The sequence below is a fragment of the Petromyzon marinus genome, chromosome 65, assembly GCF_048934315.1.
Source record: "Petromyzon marinus isolate PM22_M1 ecotype Great Lakes invasive population chromosome 65, UKy_Petmar_22M1.pri1.0, whole genome shotgun sequence".
Classification (NCBI taxonomy): domain Eukaryota; kingdom Metazoa; phylum Chordata; class Hyperoartia; order Petromyzontiformes; family Petromyzontidae; genus Petromyzon; species Petromyzon marinus.
The window spans coordinates 4992150-5013434 of NC_133731.1; the positions used below are offsets into that span (position 1 = coordinate 4992150).

The 21285-nt window shown below is 47.0% G+C and overlaps 2 protein-coding genes and 1 long non-coding RNA gene across 5 annotated transcripts in view; 1 reads left to right on the forward strand and 2 right to left on the reverse strand.

Moving 5' to 3' along the window:
* Positions 1-1333: 1333 nt before the first annotated feature.
* Positions 1334-13604, reverse strand: BAK1 (BCL2 antagonist/killer 1). Its single transcript, XM_032977963.2, has 6 exons — positions 13343-13604; positions 9791-9927; positions 9256-9400; positions 8091-8234; positions 5627-5810; positions 1334-4702 (listed from the first exon to the last, which is right to left on the reverse strand). The coding sequence occupies exons 2-6, from the start codon at positions 9891-9893 to the stop codon at positions 4598-4600; spliced, it is 681 nt and encodes a 226-aa protein (XP_032833854.1). The 5' UTR covers positions 9894-9927; positions 13343-13604; the 3' UTR covers positions 1334-4597.
* A 1322-nt stretch (positions 13605-14926) lies between these two features.
* Positions 14927-20011, reverse strand: LOC142906469 (uncharacterized). 2 transcript variants are annotated; one of them, XR_012930313.1, is made up of 3 exons: positions 19928-20011; positions 16982-17063; positions 14927-16674 (listed from the first exon to the last, which is right to left on the reverse strand). It is a non-coding gene; the product is annotated as an uncharacterized LOC142906469 (long non-coding RNA). The 2 variants fall into 2 exon arrangements; XR_012930312.1 differs by lacking the exon at positions 19928-20011 and adding an exon at positions 17237-18227.
* PRMT3 (protein arginine methyltransferase 3) overlaps positions 18227-21285 on the forward strand; it is an 86620-nt gene continuing 83561 nt past the window's right edge. The window contains exon 1 of one of the 2 annotated variants that reach the window (XM_032977967.2): positions 18227-19182. In XM_032977967.2, coding sequence (XP_032833858.2) covers positions 19167-19182 — 16 coding nt within the window. In that variant the 5' untranslated portion in view covers positions 18227-19166. Of the gene's footprint in view, positions 19183-20110; positions 20273-21285 lie in introns of those variants that run through there. The other variant, XM_076054276.1, reaches the window with a different exon arrangement.

Consider the following 21285-nt stretch of genomic DNA (forward strand, 5'->3'; position numbering starts at 1 on the left):
ACCACGTGACTGAGACAAGTGCGCAGTGCGCTGGGAAAGAGGCGCGGACGGAAGTGGTAAATAATAAAATAATGGGGCGGGTTCCACGCATGATCGGACTCACCGCTCTCACCTCGTGCTGCTGTGCGGCCCGGTTCCTAACAGGCCACGGACCGCTGCCGGTCAGCGGCCCGGGGGTTGGGGACCCCCCTTTAAGTGCTTCGGTCTTCGTGCGGCCAGTAAAACAGTGAATTGCGATAACGGTGTTGAATCACGAAGAAAATGTCAATTTTAAAACTGGTCAGAAAACTTGCGAAGGTTTGATTCCCACCAGGCCCCGGGAATATTGATCGGGGGGGGGGGGGGGGGTTCAATCCCGACTCCTGTATATTTGGAGTTTGTATGTTTCTCTCCCCGTGGTTGCATGCATTTTTTTCTCCTTCGAGTCCTCCGATTTTTCCCCTCGCATTTAGGAACATGCGTTTAGATGATTTTGCTGCTATAAATGTCCAAATGATGAGCCACTTTGTTGAGCTATCGTTTGTGATGGCCAGGTCGCTTCTGAAAAATCAGTTAGTACCTCGGTGGGCTGTCTGGTATTGTGGGGATGGCTTAGTTTTGTGTGTATGGGTAATTTGTTTATCGTGTTGTAACGTTCTCAGCCCGTGCCCCTTTACTGGAACATCTGTGAAAAAGAGCTTTATAGCTCATCCGATTCCTTCAGTATAAACATTATTATCCACTCTGGCCTATGAACTTTGAATAAAGGCCGTTGCTGAAAACGTCACTCGTATGAGATCTTTGTGCGCCACTGCCAACGCAGCAGCAGCAGCACCAGACGCAACATTTTGAATCATAAACTAAACTTTTTATTTCACCAGGTAAGGCCCATGGAGCTATACAGCTACTCTTACATAAGTGACCTGGCCACAAATCTCAAACAAGTGCCTTATCATCACGTGGACATTTATACCAGCCAAAAACTATTTTTTTAAACGGTTCTAAAATGGAAGAGAAAAATCCACACGATCACGAGAACTTGCAAACTCTTAAATATTCAGGCGTGGTATCTGTATCAAACCCATGAGCTCCTGCATATCCAGGTGAGGTAGTTAACATCTCACCACCGGGGCACCCGAATCATGAGTAGGTTATCCAGTAATTCGCTATTAGGTATATGCATAAATCGGTACAACTAAACTTTTGCTTCCATAACTGGTACCAATATCTACTGTGGCCGCGTGAACTAATTGAGTGCGAGCCCTGGATTCAAACCCAGGATCTCGATGGCCGATGCTATTATGAACCCCAAAAATGTTGCGTCAGCGAATAACCAACATAAACCACGAGCAGGCTTTATTGATTGTCTTTATTTTTCTCCCCGTGTATAAATCCACCAGCCCAGAAAAAAATGTACGCACACGCGCGTGTCAATCGTCGCGATTGAAATACATCGTCACGAGCACTCGCTTGACTACGCGGTTTAAAAAAAATGTACAAATTACATTTAATTTATAAAACGGAGCATAAATTTTAAAAGGCATGCAGACATTCTGAAAAATGTAATATCTTACACACTCCTTTTACAGTTAGTGGAACTGCAATTTTAATAATTTACTTTCATATTTTGTAGGGGGGTTTTTTTGGTCTTTTTTTTGGGACCCGTCAGAATAAGGAACCATCGAGGCTGTGTTCCCTTGGCTCAGTCACACTGCATTAGGGATATTCTCTCTAACTTTGTAGCCCCCAGAGTCGGTCGGTTATGGCCCAATTCAAGTGCGACGCCACCAGGTTTAAAGATGATTAAGACAACCGTCAGCGAATGGCCTAAGATCACCATTTCACCCAGGGGCTCCAACCCTAGACTGAGGGGGTTAGCGGCTCAGTGGCTCTGACGTGGCCATTACGAAACCTTCACAGAGATCCAACCCCAAAGGCTTGAACCCAAATCTATTTTAGAGGTTCTGGGCTCAGAAGTTTTTTTTTGTCCCGCGCGACGCCAATCATTCCACGTTATTGATACAAAGTTATTAAAGTTTAACGCTTGCATGCAATGCAACCGGTACTCGTAAAAACAAAGGGTTTTATAGAAAACTTAAATGAGACAAGACATTCAGAACCCTCCCCCACACATTTGAACGGTAAAGTTTTTTTCGTATTGTTACAGAAGATATCTCTAAGCCTCAACACCCTCCTTGCATAACCGCGCGCGTGACTTGCTCCCACTAAAAACACACCGCAAGTTTAAATCGGAACACTTCCAATTCCCCACTGGAATTCCATACTGTCCGAAAAGACTTAATCAGAACCCAATTTGAATGCCACCAAATCACACTGGACCTCAGTCCCCACAGGAAGACCGATGCACATCCGTTATTAGTGTTGCCAACCTTGTCCTGGTATTCCTAGGACTTGTCCTCATTTTTGTGGAAGCTTCTGACCAGGGATAGTCTTCCCAAGACTATCCTGGTTCTAGTCCGTAACATCATGATGCACCACTCAATACAATAACGTCTAGTTTCCCACCCCCCTGCGAAATATTCTCCTGCGCATACGTCCCGGATTTCATGTACATCGAGGGATGTCTTCCCAAATAGAAAATACCATTGATCCGCGCACGGGAAGTCCACGATATGCTTTCCCTTGGAGCGTTAAAAACGGTTTACGTGGAATGTTCAGGCAAGACGGCATGATTTTGAATGGCTTTTGACGGCGCTTGTGCAATTTATATAGAGGGTCGGTCCATTGCACAGATTCATATTGCGTTGTGAATGGGTTTAGCACCGTGGTAGATTTTGACACCCGTGTTTTCATCAGGCGAAAGGTTTGGCGCGCAATTTCTGTCGTTTGACAGAGGGGGGAAAAACCCCCCCCCTCGACGTTAAACATTTTTTTTTTTTTAAAAGAGATTTCCACCTCGGCATTTATACACATTTGCATATGTATACAAAAAGAGTGCAACTCAAACCAAACTTACTTTCAAGACGGCCATCTTCGGCTACGTCTCCTCCCCCCCCCGTTCCCTCACCATTTCTTTCCTCACGCATTGACTTGCCGCCTAAACCAAACTCGCAAACGCCCGAGTGGCAATTCCCTGCATCACCTCCCAGCAAACGGAGGCTCAATCGCCAAGTGCCGCGCGCTGCCACGCCGCGTCAACAGCGCAGCGCTTTACGCGCTCGGAAGTAGTGCCACGTCCGTGTGCAGTCCGAACGTTAACGCGCGAACGCCAACTCCCGGTGAGCGTCGCCGATGTCCGTCGCTTCAGGGTACGGCTGCAAGATTCCCTCGCTCTACGCGGGCTTGGGTTTCTGCGATTCCGCGTTCTGCACGTGTGGCCAAAACCCATTTCGGCCCAAAATTCACTCTGCAATGCGGGTTGAATTCACTCGGCATGCGGCTGTTCGGTCGGAAGTGGGACAGTGTTATGTACCGTTGCGTGTACTGCATGTAGTGTGCGTGTACGGCGTGTGCTGTGCGCGCTACTCGGCAGGCAGCTGTCTTGCATGGAGATAAATACGCAGACATACGCATAAATATACACAGAGATACACCGCTGTGTGTGTACTGTGTCGCAACTCAGCAGACGGCTGTCTCGCACGGAGATACACACATACAGAGATGGGCACACCCAGACACACCACTGTGTGTGTACTGTGTCACGTTACTCGGAAAGGCGGCTGTCTCGCAGAGATACACAAAGAGATACACACAGAAATCTACAGAGATACACCACTGTGTGTGTACTGTGTCACGTTACTCGGCAGGCGGCTGTCTCGCAGAGATACACACACATAGAATTACACACACAGAGATACACACAGAAATCTACAGAGATACACCACTGTGTGTGTACTGTGTCACGTTATTCGGCAGGCGGCTGTCTCGCAGAGATACACACACAGAATTACACACACAGAGATACACACAGAAATCTACAGAGATACACCACTGTGTGTGTACGGTGTCACGTTACTCGGCAGGCGGCTGTCTCGCAGAGATACACACACACAGAATTACACACACAGAGATACACACAGAAATCTACAGAGATACACCACTGTGTGTGTACTGTGTCACGTTACTCGGCAGGCGGCTGTCTCGCAGAGATACACACACACAGAATTACACACACAGAGATACACACAGAAATCTACAGAGATACACCACTGTGTGTGTACTGTGTCACGTTACTCGGCAGGCGGCTGTCTCGCAGAGATACACACAGAATTACACACACAGAGATACACACAGAAATCTACAGAGATACACCACTGTGTGTGTACTGTGTCACATTACTCGGCAGGCAGCTGTCTCGCAGAGATACACACATAGAATTACACACACAGAGATACACACAGAAATCTACAGAGATACACCACTGTGTGTGTACCGAGTGCGCTACTTCGCAGGCAGCCGTCTCCTCGTGCGGTTTCGCTTTGTGTGCCTCCCCCCCCCTTTTTTTTTTGGAACGCATCTGCTACTACCGCGTAGAGCAAGGGGGAAACCTGCGTTTGACCAACCTGTCTGGTCAAGGTAGACGTTTGTTAGGTAAACAAAAATACAACAAAACAGGGAGAGGGTAGGAGTAGGTGGTGGTGGCGAAGACCAGGTCTTCTCAGGATGAAGAATACTTGTTCTTCAGCACCACAAAGAGGACGGTCAAGGTGATGATTGCTCCAAACATCCACATGTTTGAATTTCCGACCCGCATGACAGCCATCTGGGTCGGGAATTTTGCACACATGCATACGCACGCACCGCACACGACAATACAACATCAGCAACAGGGGCTTTGAAAGCTACGGAAAAATGTGAAACAGTGCCTGGCAAGAAGGTCATTGGACGGATCCAGTTTTCATGTGTGGCATGCTGTTGTAGAGTGCTGTATGCTGGAAGGTTTATGCTGTACTGCTTGCTGTATGGTGCATGTATGCTGAACTTATTTTTCACTGTTCGTAGTCAACCGTGTGCTAACCAGAGGTGCGGGGGAAGGACAACAAACTAAACACGTTATATGCTGTGTCGCACGCTGTACACTACGGTATTGTTTAGTGTTTGTTGTACGCTCCGTGCTGGTTGCTGTTGCGTGTGCCGACTGCCACGTCCATCGGGTGAGCGTGCGTTGCATGTGCTGCACACACTCCTTGCTGCGTGTACTGCTGTGTTTGTGCGCCGCGTGTACTGCTTCGCAGGCTGTGATCTCACCGCCAAATCCACCCCCCTCCCCTTGGTGATTGATGTACTGTATCGTGGTGTGTGCTGCACACTCCGTGCTGTGCGTGTGCGCACTGTGTACTTGCGGGGAGCGGTAGTGTAGCGGTTAGCGTGCTGCGCTTCGAACCCGGCGACCGGAGTTCGATTCCTGCTCATGGCCAACACCGATGATGATTAATTATCTTGGACCGGTCCTGGGCCTCCCCTAAGTCGACTCGGCTTCAAATGGTTACCTGGTACGGCGTGTAAACATTGCCACTCGGGAAACAAAGGCAGCTGGACATGGTGCCGGCCACCCACCCCCTCGTGTGCGCCTTTTCCAGCCTTCACTAACAAGCACTTACCCCAACAGTCTATTCAGGCTATATGGGGGGGATCTTGATGCCTTTGTACCGTGTACCACCGCGCGTGCCGCGGCCATCTCACTCACCCATCCTCCCTGGCTCACGATCCACAGCGCGATTGTGTGGCTGGAGCGCAGGAATCCGGTGACAAAGCTGACGACGCGGCCAAAGAAGCCGCGCATTCCGCGCTCAAACACTGTCACCGCCAAGCGGTAGCCGAAGCACATGAGGGCGATGATACGGCCCCAGTTCACTCCGTCCGCAAACAGCCTGGGGGGGGGGGCGATGACGGCAGACATGGGGAGATGGTTAGACTCTACATGGGATAGATCAGAATCTTTATGTATACCGGAAGAATCCGATGAGCTATAAAGCTCTTCTTTTTACACATGTCCAGTTAGGAGTTGGTCAGACACGGGGGGACGAGTGACACATGGGGAGATGGGGGAGATAGACATGGGGTAGATGGTTAGACACGGGGGGACGTGGGGAGACGGGGGAAACACGGAGACAGGGGAGATGTGGGGAGATGGTTAGACACGGGGGGACATGGGGAGATGGTTAGACAAGGGGGGACGTGGGGAGATGGTTAGACAAGGGGGGACGTGGGGAGACAGGGGACACAAGGAGAGATGGGGGAGACGGTTAGACATGGGGTAGATGGTTAGACACGGGGGGACGTGGGGAGACAGGGGAAACACAGGGAGACAGGGGAGATGTGGGGAGATGGTTAGACATTGGGAGACGGGGAACGCAGCGGAGACGGTAAGATACATGGGGCATGGGGACAAGGAGCCGGTCAGACACAGGGGAAGTGGCGACACAGGTACCTGGGAACATGGTCAGACACGGTGGGACATGGGGAGACCAGAGACATGTTCAGAAATGGGGACATAAGAGGGATAAGGGGGACATGTGGACACAATCACGATGATGCCGTCAGTGATTTTATTGCCATTTGCACAATTGAGGAGGACGCTATTCATCCGTACAGTAACACGGACATATGCACGCACAGAGAGGGTGATGAAATCTTGGGTGTGCAGAGTACAAGGGTGGAAGTCCGAGATTAAAGTGCAGAGGGTGGAGAGGGAGCATCAATACTTACCCTAAGAGAAGTTGCCAACCGCCAGGATACAGCAGAGCAAGAGAGAAAGAAGTAAAGGCAGAAGACACAACAGGAGATTGAATTGGAGACAGAGTGAGCAGGTGGGAGGTTAAGAATATTTATTTCATCATCGTTGAACCAATTTATCGTTTAGCTATTGTTAACTAGCTGGGATGAGGTGGCGCGTCGGCGGAATGGTTTGAGCATTGCGCAATTAACCCGGTGACCCGAGTTCGATTCCCGGCCGTGACTAACAAGGGAACACGAGTAAATGTGTGTGTGCGTGTGCGCATCCATATACACATGCATGCATGTCTGTTTGTATGTGCAAATGATTTCAGTGCGAGGGTGTCTCGTGGTCAACTTATGATTTTGTAAACATGAACACGATAAAGCCAAAACCGCCCGGGTCTGGTTCTGTAAATACCAACCCTTCGCACATTGGGTGCTCATTAGCAACACCTGCCCTAACAGCCTGCGTAGGCTATACGGGGAATCTTAATATTTGATGTGTACGTGTGTGCGTACTCTAAGGGTAGAATAGTGGTTCGCGCAAGAAGGTGTCCCAAGTTTAATTCCCGAACACAGCTAACACCACCCGTGCCGTACAGGCATTAATATATGCTCACCTCCAACACTTTCCCCAAAAGCCGATATAAGGCTATATGTTTGTATGGATGTGTCTTCGTGTGTGTATCTGTGAGCGACCCAAGTTTGATTGACACTCACGACCAAAAACAGTGGCGAATATTTGAACCGGTCCTCAGCCTCCGCTAGGCCTCAAATGAGTACCTGGTGCGGTGTGTAGTAAACATCGCCACTGGGGAGACAAAGGCGGCCGGACGTAGGGCTGGCCACCCACCCCCTCGTGTGCCGTGCCGGCCTTCATATGTGTTCGCTCACAACACTTGCCCCGACAGTCTGTTAAGGCTATGTATGTATGTATGTAGAACTTATTTTGCACTGTACGTAGCCAACCGTGCTAATCGGAGGTGCGGGGGAAAGACAGCAAACTAAACACAAAAAGCAGTTGTAAAGAAACGAGTTTTAAAATCTAGATTTAAAAGTGCAGAGCTCCAATGGCTTCCTATTATAAGGAGAAACGGTGTTCCAGACGGCCGCAGAAGCGCATCTAAAAGCGCACAATACGGGGGATCTTTGTCTTCGTTATCTACGAGTACGCCGTGCTGGTCTGCGTAGGTGCTCCTCCAAACAGTAAGCTACACGGGCATTATATAGTAATAGGTTTTACCCTTTTAACTGGCAAAAAAACTGACACCTTTATTCAAGGCATCATGTGCCAGTTAAAAGGGTAAAAACCTATTACTATATCTAGTTACTGGCAAAGGAGGTCTCAATGTAAATACACGGGCATTCTTCGTCTTTGTGTGCGTGCGCACGTGTGAGTGTGTATGTATGTGCATCCCCTTTCACACTCTCACCCCTCGGCCACTTTGTTGAAACATTGGTGCGCGGTCTCAGGCGTGAGTTGCAGCTGAGAGAGGATGCGCTGGAAATCCGGCTCGTAGCGTCGGTTAATGTCGTCCCCCAGGATGGCCAGCTGCCTCCCGACGTGCATGGACGGGCTGCGGACACACAGCATCGTTATCATCCAAATCAACAATAGGGTCATCAGCATCAATAGCAGCAGCAGCATCTTCGATTACACCCTCACTGTCATCATCAATCGTGTTATCATAAATAATATTACTGGTATTAACGGCACCACCGTTAACGGCATCATTGATAGGATCATCAACAGTCATATCTTCAGCATGAGCAGCAACAGCATTATCATCATCATCAGCAGCAGCAGCATAATCTTCGTTTCAGCATTATTGGCATCATTATTAGCAACATCTTCAGCATCAGGAGAAGCAGCATCATCAGCAATAGAAGCAGCATCATCAGCAATATTTCATCATCAACAGCATCACTGACATTACAACCATCAAAAAGGGTCAATCATTTAAACACTCAGGTAACAGATGTAACTTAGAAAGCAAAACAAGAAACGCAACTGGAGTTTGGTGGGACATCAAACTAGCACCTCCGACGATTAGCACGGTTGACTAAATAGTGTGCGAAAGAAGTTTAACATGCACACAATACAGATGGGCAAAATTAACAAGGCAACGGAGGCCGATGGAGGGAATGAGGAAGAAAAGTAAACAGAAAATGAGATGGTGGAACAAGAACTTAAACGTTTTTTATTTTAGCAGCTCAGGCCCACTGGGCTATACAGCTCTTTTTCACATGCGATCTGGCCACAAATGATAGCTCAGCAAAAGTGGCTTATCACGTGGAAAATTATAGCAGCAGCTAAATACTCTGAACGCGTGACGTCCATTCTAAATGTGGAGGGAAAGACCAGAGGACCCAGAGAAAAATCCACACGACCACGGGGAGAGACATGCAAACTCAAAATATACAGGAGTCGAGGTCGGGCGGGATTCAACCCGCGGCCTCCTGTATACTAGGCACTGCCAATTGGCATGGTTGGCTACGTACAATGCGATGGAAGTTCAACACACACATATATAGCATATCACACCACCACAGAGTATTAATCATAAGAAGGCAGGTGACGGATCAGCGGGTGTGTACCTGAGTGGATTCTGCTGACACTCCATGATCTCGGGCATGGCCGGTGTGAAGAGGCCGTTCTCGGCATCGTGCTGAGCTTCGGTCTGGAAGCGGTGGTATGCGTAGCTACGGAACACATCCTCCGCTTGCTGGGTCACACTCTCCTCTGGCACGGGGCGGGGATCAGACGCGGGGAATTATTTATTATGAGCAGAAGCGTCGCTATCATCGCAATCATCAAATACGTTACAAGTAGCATCACTATTGTCGTCTGCGTCGTCATCGATTGCGTCACTATCATTCGTTTAATGTGCTTTTTACTTTGGAGGTCGGTAGCTGCGCTTTATGAGAAGTCAACATCGCATCTAACACGCGTCTCATGTGCAACGAGATGGAATGCTTTGATGTTGCTTTGATGTTGCCTGCCGGCCGCGTCGCCCTTGAAAAGCAGCTTCTTAGCTAGCGCAATGGACTTTACTCTTACAATAAGCTTCTGATTCCGACCAAGGGATTTCTCACTGCTGCTGCTGCTGTTGTTGTTGCTGGTAGTCATTACCGGTGTCTGGCAACAGGGTGGACGGACGGCGCGTTTTCTGGAATGGCGGCGTCGGTGGCGGGAAAAACCCATCGTCCCCATCTCCATCGCCTCCACTCGCCATTTCACGTCTTGAGAACGGGACACACCAGGGCACACTGGGGGACAAGGGAGGTGGGCGGGGGGGAGACAAGGGACACGGGTGATACGGCGAGACGTGCAGAAGTGCGAGACGCGCATGCGTACAAAGTCAGACAAAACAACAGAGGTTGACACGGAAACAAGGAAGAAAGAGTCTTGGGGCAAATGTGGACAGAGACAAAGGGGACAGGAGGATGGACACCCACACGGGAACACGGAGAAATGGGACACGCACCAATAAACAGTCGCCATTCGCCACTAGGCGGCGGTGATGTCACCATGGTGCTTGTGCAAGGCTCGGGGAACTTTGGAGCGCACACACAAGGACTTTGAGGCACGCGGTGGCGGGGTGGGTGGGTGGGTACGCCTGGGGTAAAAAAAAAACAGGAACTTGAGGACACAAAGGCACAGGGACGTGAGAATGTGTAACTTGATAATGCAAAGCAACTTTCCTCAGGAAGAACATTTTCAATCAGTGTGTATTGTCGGCTACGCCGTACAGATCGCGAAACACGAGGATCGATGAACGTACAAGTTGCAAGGAAGCGTGGAGGTCGGTTGGGGTTAGAGGCGAGGGGGGCATGCTCGGAATTAGTGAGAAAGCGGCAAAAAGAGGAACACAGGAACGAAAGAGAACCACGTGGACCGGGGGACATTTAATTAGGGGCCACAAGAACCACGAGGAAAGGAAGTTGTCCAGGGCAAGAAACAATGAAACTTAAAAAAAACGTTTTATTTTACTATGCAAGGTCCACTGAAGGTCCACATATAGCTTTTTCAGAAGCGACCTGGTTATCACGAATGATTGGCCAACGAAATGGCTTATGATGCGGGAATTTATAGCACACTAAGTGCACGTTTCAACATGTGGAGGGAAAAAAAACAGAGGATCCGGGAGAAAAATTCACACGCGACCATGGGGAAAGATAGAAAGACACCGCAAACTCCAAATATGCATGCAGGCGTCAGGGTTGGGATCGAAACCACGACCTCCTGTATACCTGGCGAGGTAGTTAACATCTCCTAGCCACCGTGATGATGATGAGACACGAAAACTCAAAATATACAGCAGCAGGCGTCAGGGTCAGGATCGAACCCACGACCTCCTGTATACCAGGCGAGGTAGTTAACATCGCATAGCCACCCGGCTGAGGGGGGGTGATGAGGAAGGAGATGGAGCGACGAAATCAGGATGGTGGTGGTGGCGTGGGGGGAGAGCCTTCATCCAGCAGTGGATCGAGGCATGGCTCAAAATTATGATTCTATGTGAACACCGACAGTTTATACACGTACCTCTTTCATATACTTTGCACTCCGATCGGTCCATAATACAGGGTTGTTTGGGTTCGATCGCGTAAATATGTGTCGTTAAACCCGCCACCACCGGACACGGCCAATCAGTAACGTTTGTCACGTCAACAGAAACATTCCAATTCGTTACGAATACAGCGCAGTGGCACAGCGGCTTTAACGACACGCTTATGTTTACGAGATCTAACCCCAACAAAAACAACCTGTATTATGGATAATATTGATCGCGAAAGCCTTCGTGTTAAACTCATATCGGTTTTTGTATAATCGCTGCCCCCTACTGGACATCTGTGGGGAAAAACAGTTCTGTAGCTCATCGGATCCCCCCCCCCCCCAATTCTGACATTGTATCTATAAGCGGGGCTTACTAATCAAGAAACCCGCTACAAAATTGTCCCTCGGATGCAATGGCACTCTTGCCTTTCCTCCGAGACATTCCACATTCCCGGGGCAGGGCTCAGTTTGTCCAATAAGGCAACCGCAAATTGTCACTTTGACCTTCAAAACAATGCCTCGGTGAAGTGGGCATTGGTATCTGGCTACCATGAGAGATTCGTTCATGAGGCTATCCACATATACAAACACAGAGACAATTTCAACCGAGAAGATGGATTCTGGCTTAGCAATCATTGCAAGGATCTGATAAACCATTTCGGGTCTTAATTGATTGTTCACGCTTACGGTGGCTTTCAGACAGCATACATTACTTTTTCGTCTCCCCCCTCCTCTTTTCCGAACATAGATGGACTCGTCCATCTGAACAAACTGTAAAATCGCTGCCCGTGGTGCTAACGTTAAATAAAAAAGCCACTTTTTTCAAATTTTCTTGCTGTGGTTTTCACACCCGATGACGATTGCTTGTGTTGCAGTCGAAACGTCGTGAGAATTTTATTGTTTTATATTTGTATTGTTTCCCTTCTATGTGACTTTACCTAAAGAACCAAGAATATACATTGGTAGTTTGTTTTACTTCACGTGCCGGCAATCGCCCACCCACCCCTTAAACAAAGTTAGGCATCGGCGTGCATTACAGCCAATCGACACAACTTTATTTTACTTTACGTGCCTATATAGTCCCTTAATAACGTAAGGCATTGGTAGCAATCGTTACAGACAATCGATAAAACTTTATTTTACTTTACGTGCCTATATCGTCCCTTAATAAAGTAGGCATTTGGTAGTTAATAATTGTAGCAAAACGGGTACGGTAAATAAGAGGGGATGGGGGAGACGAATTGCAGAGGGGAAAGAACGACCCGCAGCGGCTAACTAACCCGACTGAGATAAGCGGAAAACACAAGTAAATTGCAACCAATAATGATTATTATTATAACGGCACAACAACAACTATAATGGGTTTGGGGGGGGGGAGAAAAAATATAAGTCAAGAGAAGTCGGAATCGATAAGATTCGGACGTCCGATGGGTAGGGCGTTGTTATATTGTATACCTTTATACACCCGTGTATACATGTAACCCTGTGTTTGTAACAGTACACCCATGAAGTTGTTGTTATACATCAACCCTGCGTATATTATTGTGTTTTAACACGTAGGCTTTGTATTTTGCTCTCCAAACACACAACCGGTGTGCTGTATTAGTAACGAATTGGCACGTTCCGTTTACGTGACACTAACCTTTATTAATCGTCTGTGTCGGATGGTGGCGGGTTTAACAAACAACATTTATATTTACGCGATCGAAACGCAAAAAAACAAACTGTATTATGGATTAGTCTGTGTTGTTTCGGGGCTTTGTCAATGTACTTCTGCGGCCAAAGGCCTCCGTAGGCCTCGTCGTTCACGGGCCTTGTTTGACCACGGTGGTAATACATCCGTACGACGCACCGGTAAACGTAAACGAGCGTAACGTTACGGCTACATTAATAAATACACGCAACTATATACATACGACAGTCGTGTTAAGAGAGTATACGCAGTGTACAACGTCCCACAAGATATCCGTCCATTACAAGTTACCCAACACGCTTAAAAATGTACTTTTAAAAAGTTTGAAATCATCTTCAGAGACGTGAACATTCGCTCGAAAGATACACACGAACGACTTTTATACCACCCACACCCCCAAAAAAAACTAAAATGTAACAAGTTTCATTATTTACCTCAGTTGCTTTTCAAGGTCCGACAGCGGCGTTTTCTTCCAAAGTCGACCAACAAACCGATATATAAAATCGCCGTTAAAAGCGCGGAATGTCACACAGGAGATGTCTATAAAAAACGACAATCACGAAACTGAGGTAGGTAGGTAAGGGGTGAAAAGTTAAAACTGTTAACCCTCTCACAAATAACCACGACACCTCACGAGAGAGGTGGGCAAACAATTAAGGCCGGACCCTCTCAACGAAAACCGTAAGACGGATAAGCCGAGACACGCCCCTCGCCCCGCCCCTCGCCACCCCCATAGTGTTCCGCACGGGCGCACGTGACCGCGCGGGCAGCCAATGAGCGCGCGCGACCCGCCTTATGCTTATCCAGACTATGCAATAAAAACGAGCTGTGAGGGGGGGCGGTTAACTTGGCCATTTTTTTGGCGGGACGTTTCCTTGAGTGACGTCACCGTCGCGTCGCCGCCCCCCCCCTGGCGATGATCTCATCGGGTGACGTCACCACACGGATAGCGGGCGTTGGGCTATTTATAGACGGGTATTACGTCATCATCGGAGCTCCACTGATGACTGTGGTGGTGGTCTCTGTCCACTGCTGGATGACTGTGGTGGTGTCTGTCCACTGCTGGATGACTGTGGTGGTGGTTAACCACTGCTGGATGACTCTGGTGGTGGTGTCTGTCCACTGCTGGATGACTGTGGTGGTGGTGTCTGTCCACTGCTGGATGACTGTGGTGGTGTCTGTCCACTGCTGGATGACTGTGGTGGTGTCTGTCCACTGCTGGATGACTGTGGTGGTGTCTGTCCACTGCTGGATGACTGTGGTGGTGGTCTCTGTCCACTGCTGGATGACTGTGGTGGTGTCTGTCCACTGCTGGATGACTGTGGTGGTGGTGTCTGTCCACTGCTGGATGACTGTGGTGGTGGTCGTGTCTGTCCACTGCTGGATGACTGTGGTGGTCGTGTCTGTCCACTGCTGGATGACTGTGGTGGTGGTGTCTGTCCACTACTGAATGACTGTGGTGGTGTCTGTCCACTGCTGGATGACTGTGGTGGTGATTAACCACTGCTGGATGACTGTGGTGGTGGTGTCTGTCCACTGCTGGATGACTGTGGTGGTGGTGTCTGTCCACTGCTGGATGACTGTGGTGGTGGTCGTGTCTGTCCACTGCTGGATGACTGTGGTGGTGGTGTCTGTCCACTGCTGGATGACTGTGGTGGTGGTCTCTGTCCACTGCTGTGGTGGTGGTGTCTATCCACTGCTGGATGACTGTGGTGGTGGTGGTGTCTATCCACTGCTGGATGACTTTGGTGGTGGTCTCTGTCCACTGCTGGATGACTGTGGTGGTGGTGTCTATCCACTGCTGGATGAAGGGCCCCGTCAATTTCCATCCGACCATCACCACGAAAAACAACAACGGCCAATCATATTCTTAGTTTTTTCGGTAAAGTCACGTTGAAGAGAAACAACAAAATAACAAAATATATGTAAAACAATAAAAAATTCTCACGACGTTTCGACCATAACTCAAACAGTCATCATCACACCATAACTCAAACAGTCATCATCACACCTGATGATGACTGTTTGAGTTATGGTCGAAACGTCGTGAGAATTTTTTTATTGTTTTATATATATTTTGTTATTTTGTTGTTTCTCTTCAACGTGACTTTACCGAAAAAACTAAGAATATGAATTACTGCAGTCACGAAAGCTTTAAATCAAAATTTAACGGCCAATCAGTTTCAAAGACAATGCCAATATATTATCAGAGTGTGTGTTTTTGTTTGCATTCTGACCACAAGTATTGTGGTTAATGCAGTAACATGATTCCTTGTAAAAAGGTTGCAGTTTGGTGTTTTCACAACTTAACACAGCTGTTTTGTTGCCAAAAAAAAGGGGAAAACCTATCCTCATATGACGCTCTTTTTTGTAACAGATGTCCAGCAGGGGCACGGGGTAAGAGAGAGCTTTGGGAAGCATTTAGATCGAGTCGCATGCTAATTAGCCACGGTTGGACTATGTACGGTGCGAAATAAGTTCAACGTGCATACATAGACTCACATAGAGACCCATATATTTAAAGAGAGACCCATAGACTCACACAGAGAATCATATACTCACAGAGATACCCATAGACTCACAGAGATACCCATAGACTAACACAGAGACCCATAGACTCACACAGAGACCCATAGACTCACACAGACCCATAGACAAACACAGAGACCCATAGACTCACACAGAAACTCTTCATAATACCCTTGAGTCGTGTACATTAATCCTGTAATAATCTGTAAAATCAAGCATAAGCTTAAAAGTGAGCCGAAATTTCATCACGCTGAGTGAGATGTTAGCAGAAGGTAAGGCTGCTAATAGGAGAGGATGCATTTTTCGAATGTTTGGTTGGTGAGACATTAGTTTAAGATACGAAATTAAAAAAATACACAATAGGCTAATGGACTAAAACACATTTGCATATTCTTGGTTCTTTCGGTAAAGTCACGTAGAAGGGAAACAATAAAATAAAATATAAAACAATTTGCATAGTTGCATTGTTTATTTAGACGGGGGGAGGAATCCGATGGGCTATGGAGATCTTTTTCACTGATGTCCAGCGGATGATATATGTGCGGGCACAGACCAGATTCCAGTAAACATGTAAACGTTGGGCGAACGTTGGGCTGTGGTTGTAACTGTTCGTCCAACGTTCAGGAAACGTTGGGCTGTGGTTATAATGGTTGGACCAACGTTGAGGCAACGTTGGGCTGTGGTTAGAATGGTTGGGGCAACGTTGGGTTGTGGTGAGAAAGGTTGGACCAACGTTGAGGCAGCGTCGGGCTGTGGTTATAATGGTTGGAACAACGTTGAGGCAACGTCGGGCTGTGGTGAGAATGGTTGGCCCAACGTTCCACTCTTAATAATGATTGTGGAGTTCTGCCAACAAAAAACTGGGCCAAACATTTTTTTGTAAACAACGCAGGAAGTTATAGGATTGCGAAATATGTTAGCGTGTGACTAATGTGTTAAAAATAAACGGGAGTGATAACACTTTTTTTAATATCTCAAACACAACACATGAGCTCATTCGCTTGAGAGTGAGTCATCGTTTCTAAATATAGATGTCTTCTTCTGCCACCGGAATCGGAAGAAAATCCAACCGAATTACCAGAAGACATCTTCCAAAAGTCATGAGATTCAAACCCGCCCACTTTCTCCGTCCAATTCCGGCAGTATCTTCCGGAAGAGTCTTCCGATATCAGAAGACGTTTGCACTGATGCGTAAAATCTTGACGGTAAGGGGCCGTCCATAAATGACGTCACGCACCTAGTGGGGGGAGGGGGGCAGACATTTGTGACGATGTGTGACGAGGGGGGGGGGTGAGAAATGTGACGTCACATCAAAATGCGCAACTTTAAATAAATATAGATAACACGTTCTATTTAATTAAATATACTTTTTTTTATAAATGTTTTCTACCTACAACATCACAGTGCAGCGCCACATTAAATACGCACTACAATGACGATAATTTAAAGCGATTTGAAGCGTGTTTAATTTTCAAAATTGAAAAAAAAATTTGGGGGGGGGGCAGAGCTTTGTGACGTCATATTTGAGGAGGGGGGGGTCTGACTTTTTGTGACGTCGTGTGACGAGGGGGGTTGGGGTCCAAAATCGTCCAAAATCGCGTGACGTCATTTATGGGCGGCCCCTAACTGCAAATACAAGCACCGCAGAGACACACAAAACACACACGTCGGGGTGTTCTATTATCAAGGGAGCTCACGGAAGAGTCTGCGCGAATCGTGGTGCATTGCGAATTTTAAAGTGTTCTGCGTGTCAACTTTAATTTGCTGAGGTCTTCCAAACCTCGAAGTTTTTTTCTTACCAGATTCGGCAGATAGCGTCTAGAACCGGAAGATGTCTGCCAGACTAGGTAGATATCTTCCTAAACCAGAAGATCTTTCATACTCGGTAGACGTCTTCCCAAACTGGAAGAAGCTCTACTAGACTCCGTAGACGTCTTCCAAAACTGGAAGAAACGCTATTCGACTCGCTAGACATCTTCCAAAACGGGAAGAGGTTTCTACCAGACTCGGTAGACAACTTCCTAAACTAGAAGAACTCTTTCATACTCCGTATACGGCTTACAAAACTGGAAGCGCTACTAGACTCGGTAGACGTCTTCCGAAACGGGAAGAAGGTTCTACCAGACTCGGTAGACATCTTCCTAAACTGTTTAACACGTAGGCTTTCGCGACCAATATTATTCATAATAAAGGTTTTTGGGTTAGATCGCGTTATTTATAAATGTGTCGTAACCCTCCACCACCCGACACGGCCAATCAGCAGAATGGCGAATTGCCCGATGATGCTGGATGTAATTACCAGCGAAACGTCGTACTCAAACTGTAAATGTTGTGGATTCACTCTTCAATACACCGGTGGGCTAAAGTAGTGAATTATTTGTCTTTTGTCAACGTGACACTTTTTTTGCTGATTGGCCGTGTCGGGTGGTGGAGGGTTACGACACATTTATAAATAACGCGATCTAACCCAAAAACCTTTATTATGAATCTTCCTAAACTAGAAGAGCTCTTTCATACTCCGTATACGGCTTACAAAACTGGAAGCGCAACTAGAATCGGTAGACGTCTTCCGAAACGGGAAGAACGTTCTACCAGACTCGGTAGACATCTTCCTAAACTAGCAGAGTTCGTTTATACTCGGTAGATATTCTTCCAACACTGGAAGAAGCTCTACTAGACTAGGTAGACATCTTCCAAAACGAGAAGAAGATTCTACCAGACTCGGTAGACATCTCTTTCAGACTCGGTAGACATCTCTTTCAGACTCAGTAAGATCTCGCCATAATAGAGGTTTTATGGGTTAGATCGCGTAAATATATAAATGTTGTGTCGTTAAAACCCGCCACCACCCGACACAGCCAACTAGTAAGGGGTTCATATTCTTGGTTATTTCGGTAAAGTCACGTAGAAGGGAAACAATAAAATAATAAAAATATAAAGCAATACAATTCTCACGACGTTTCGACTGCAACACAAGCAATCATCATCAGGTGTGATGATTGCTTGTGTTGCAGTCACGAAAGCTTTAAATCAAAATTTTGTAAGGGGTTGTCACGTAAACAGAACCTGGCCAATTCGTCACTAGTACAGCCACACCGGTTGTGTGTTGGAGAGCCTAGCCACAACATTTACAGAAATCTGTCTGTCGCCTGATGAAGCTGGTTGTAATTACTGGCGAAACGTCGAACTCAGATTGTAAATGTTGTGGCTTGGCTCTCCAACACAACCGGTGTGGCTGTACTAGTATACTACACTATACACTGCACTATATACTACACTATTATACACTACACTATGCATTATACTTTACACTACTATACACTACACTATTATACACTACACTATACACTACTATACACTACACTATACACTACACTATACACTACTATACACTACACTACACACTACACTACACTATACACTACTATACACTACACTATACACTACACTACACACAACACACTAATGCTGTACTAGTGACGAATTGGCCACGAATTGACCCCTTACTAATTGGCTGTGTCGGGTGGCGGCGGGTTTTAACGACACAACATTTATACATTTACGCGATTTAACCCAAAAACTACTACGTTTTATGCGTACGCACCAAACACGAATAAGATTCATAACGCGTGACGTCATGTTCTTCGTGGGGCGTGACGTCATATCCCTCTATCCTCGCCGGTGACGTCACGGAGGCTCCAGCGGCATCTCTGCGGCTCTCGGGGCATCATGGCGGCGCCCAGTGGTGCGTTCCTCCACGTGGTTATTGGGGAGGGAGGGGGGGGAGGTGTTCACGCGAACAACACGGGCGCACGCGTGTGCGGATGAAGCCTCGCACAGCTCGTTAGCCGGCTAGTTGATTAATCGGTTGCTCCGTGTTTTTATTAACTAGCGCTGTTAACGAGATTCTCATCGTCGGCAGCAACCACCTCCACCTAGAGTTCCGCCGATTCGCGTTTTACGATCAACAAAAAAAAACTTGCGAATGTTTTGAACCGGTCCGGGGTCTCCCATAGGTGTGCAGTGTGTACTGTGTGTGTATACTGTGTGCTGTGTGTATACTGTGTGTTGTGTATATTGTGAGTTGTATTGTGTTGTGTGCATACTGTGTGTATATTGTGTGCTTTGTGTGTGTGTTGTGTGTATACTGTGTTGTGTGTATACTGTGAGTTGTACTGTGTTGCGTGCATACTGTGTATATTTTGTGTTGTGTGCTTTGTGTTGTGTATACTGTTGTACTGTGTTGTGTGTATACTGTGTGTTGTGTCTATACCGTGTATACGGTGTGTTGTGTGTATACTGTGTGTTGTGTGTATACTGTGTTGTACTGTGTGTGTGTTGTGTGTATATACTGTGTTTGTATACTGTACTGTGTGTGTTGTGTGTATATACTATGTGTGTTGTGTGTATACTGTTGTACTGTGTGTGTTGTGTGTATACTGTGTATATAGGGAGTAGTGGTGCAACGGTTAGCGCGCTGCGCTACGTACCTGGCGAACCGGGTTCGATTTCCGATCACGACCAACATCAGTGACGTCTGAACCGCTCCTGGACTTCCCCTAGGTCGACTGAGCCTCAAATTAGTACCTGGTACGGTGTGTAAACACCGCCACTGGGGAGACAAAGACGGCCGAGCGTGGTGCTGGCCATCCACCGCCTCGTTTGCAGTGCCGGCCTTCATAGATTGTTCGCTCCTCACTATAACTGCACTTGCCCAAACGGTCTGTTAAGGCTATACCCGGGGGGGAGAGGGGGATCTTTATATGTACACGTACAGCCCCTGCCTTGGTCAATCCACTGCTGGTTGATGAGGCGTCCCCACGACTTACAGTCAAGTGAGTTGTTGTTTTGACCATACAGTACTTGAGTGTTGCAGGTCAATTGCCGATTTGGTGACGGGTGTTGCATGCTACCTGCTGCGATGTATCGATCAGAATAATCAGAATCTTTATACTGGAGGAATCCGATGAGCTATAAAGTTTTTTTTTTCAAAGTAGCGGGGAGTGGGGGGGCCGGGTTTCAGAACCATTACAAACAATTACAAAAAGACACAACAGGGAGTGCAAGGTGTAGGAAAGGTCCACAAATAAAGAATCTTAAATTTTGATTTAAAGCTTTCGTGACTGCAGTCATTCATATTCTTAGCTCTTTCGGTAAAGTCACGTTGAAGGGAAACAATAAAATAATGAAATATATGTAAGCCATCTGGCTACCATGAGATATTCGTTCATGAGGCTATCCACATATACAAGCACAGAGACAATTTCAACCGAGAAGATGGATTCTGGCTTAGCAATCATTGGAAGGATTTGATAAACCATTTCAGGTCTTAATTGATTGTTCACGCTTACGGTGGCTTTCAGACAGCATACATTAATTTTTCGTCTCCCCCCTCCTCTTTTCAGAACATAGATGGACTCGTCCTTCTAAATAAACTGCCAAATCGCTGCCCGTGGCGCTAACGCTTTTTAAATATAAATAAATGCACCGTTTAAAAATAAAATAATAAATGCGAACCGCCACTTCTTTCAAATGTTTCTTGCCGTTGGTTTTTCACACCTGATGATGACCGTTTGTGTTATGGTGGAAACGTCGTGAGAATTTTTTATTTTATATATATTTGATTGTTTCCCTTCAACGTGACTTTACCGAAAGAGCTAAGCATATAATCTTAAATTTTCTTTAGGGCTGGAGGAATCCAATGAGCTATCAAGCTCTTTCTTTTTGTACGTGTCCAGTAAGAGAAGGGCAAGAGCTGGAGTAGTTTTTGCTGCAAAGATTCCGCTTGAATCTTACGAATGTGAATAAAGGCAATCATTACATACCAGTTCATGAAGGCCTGTCTTCT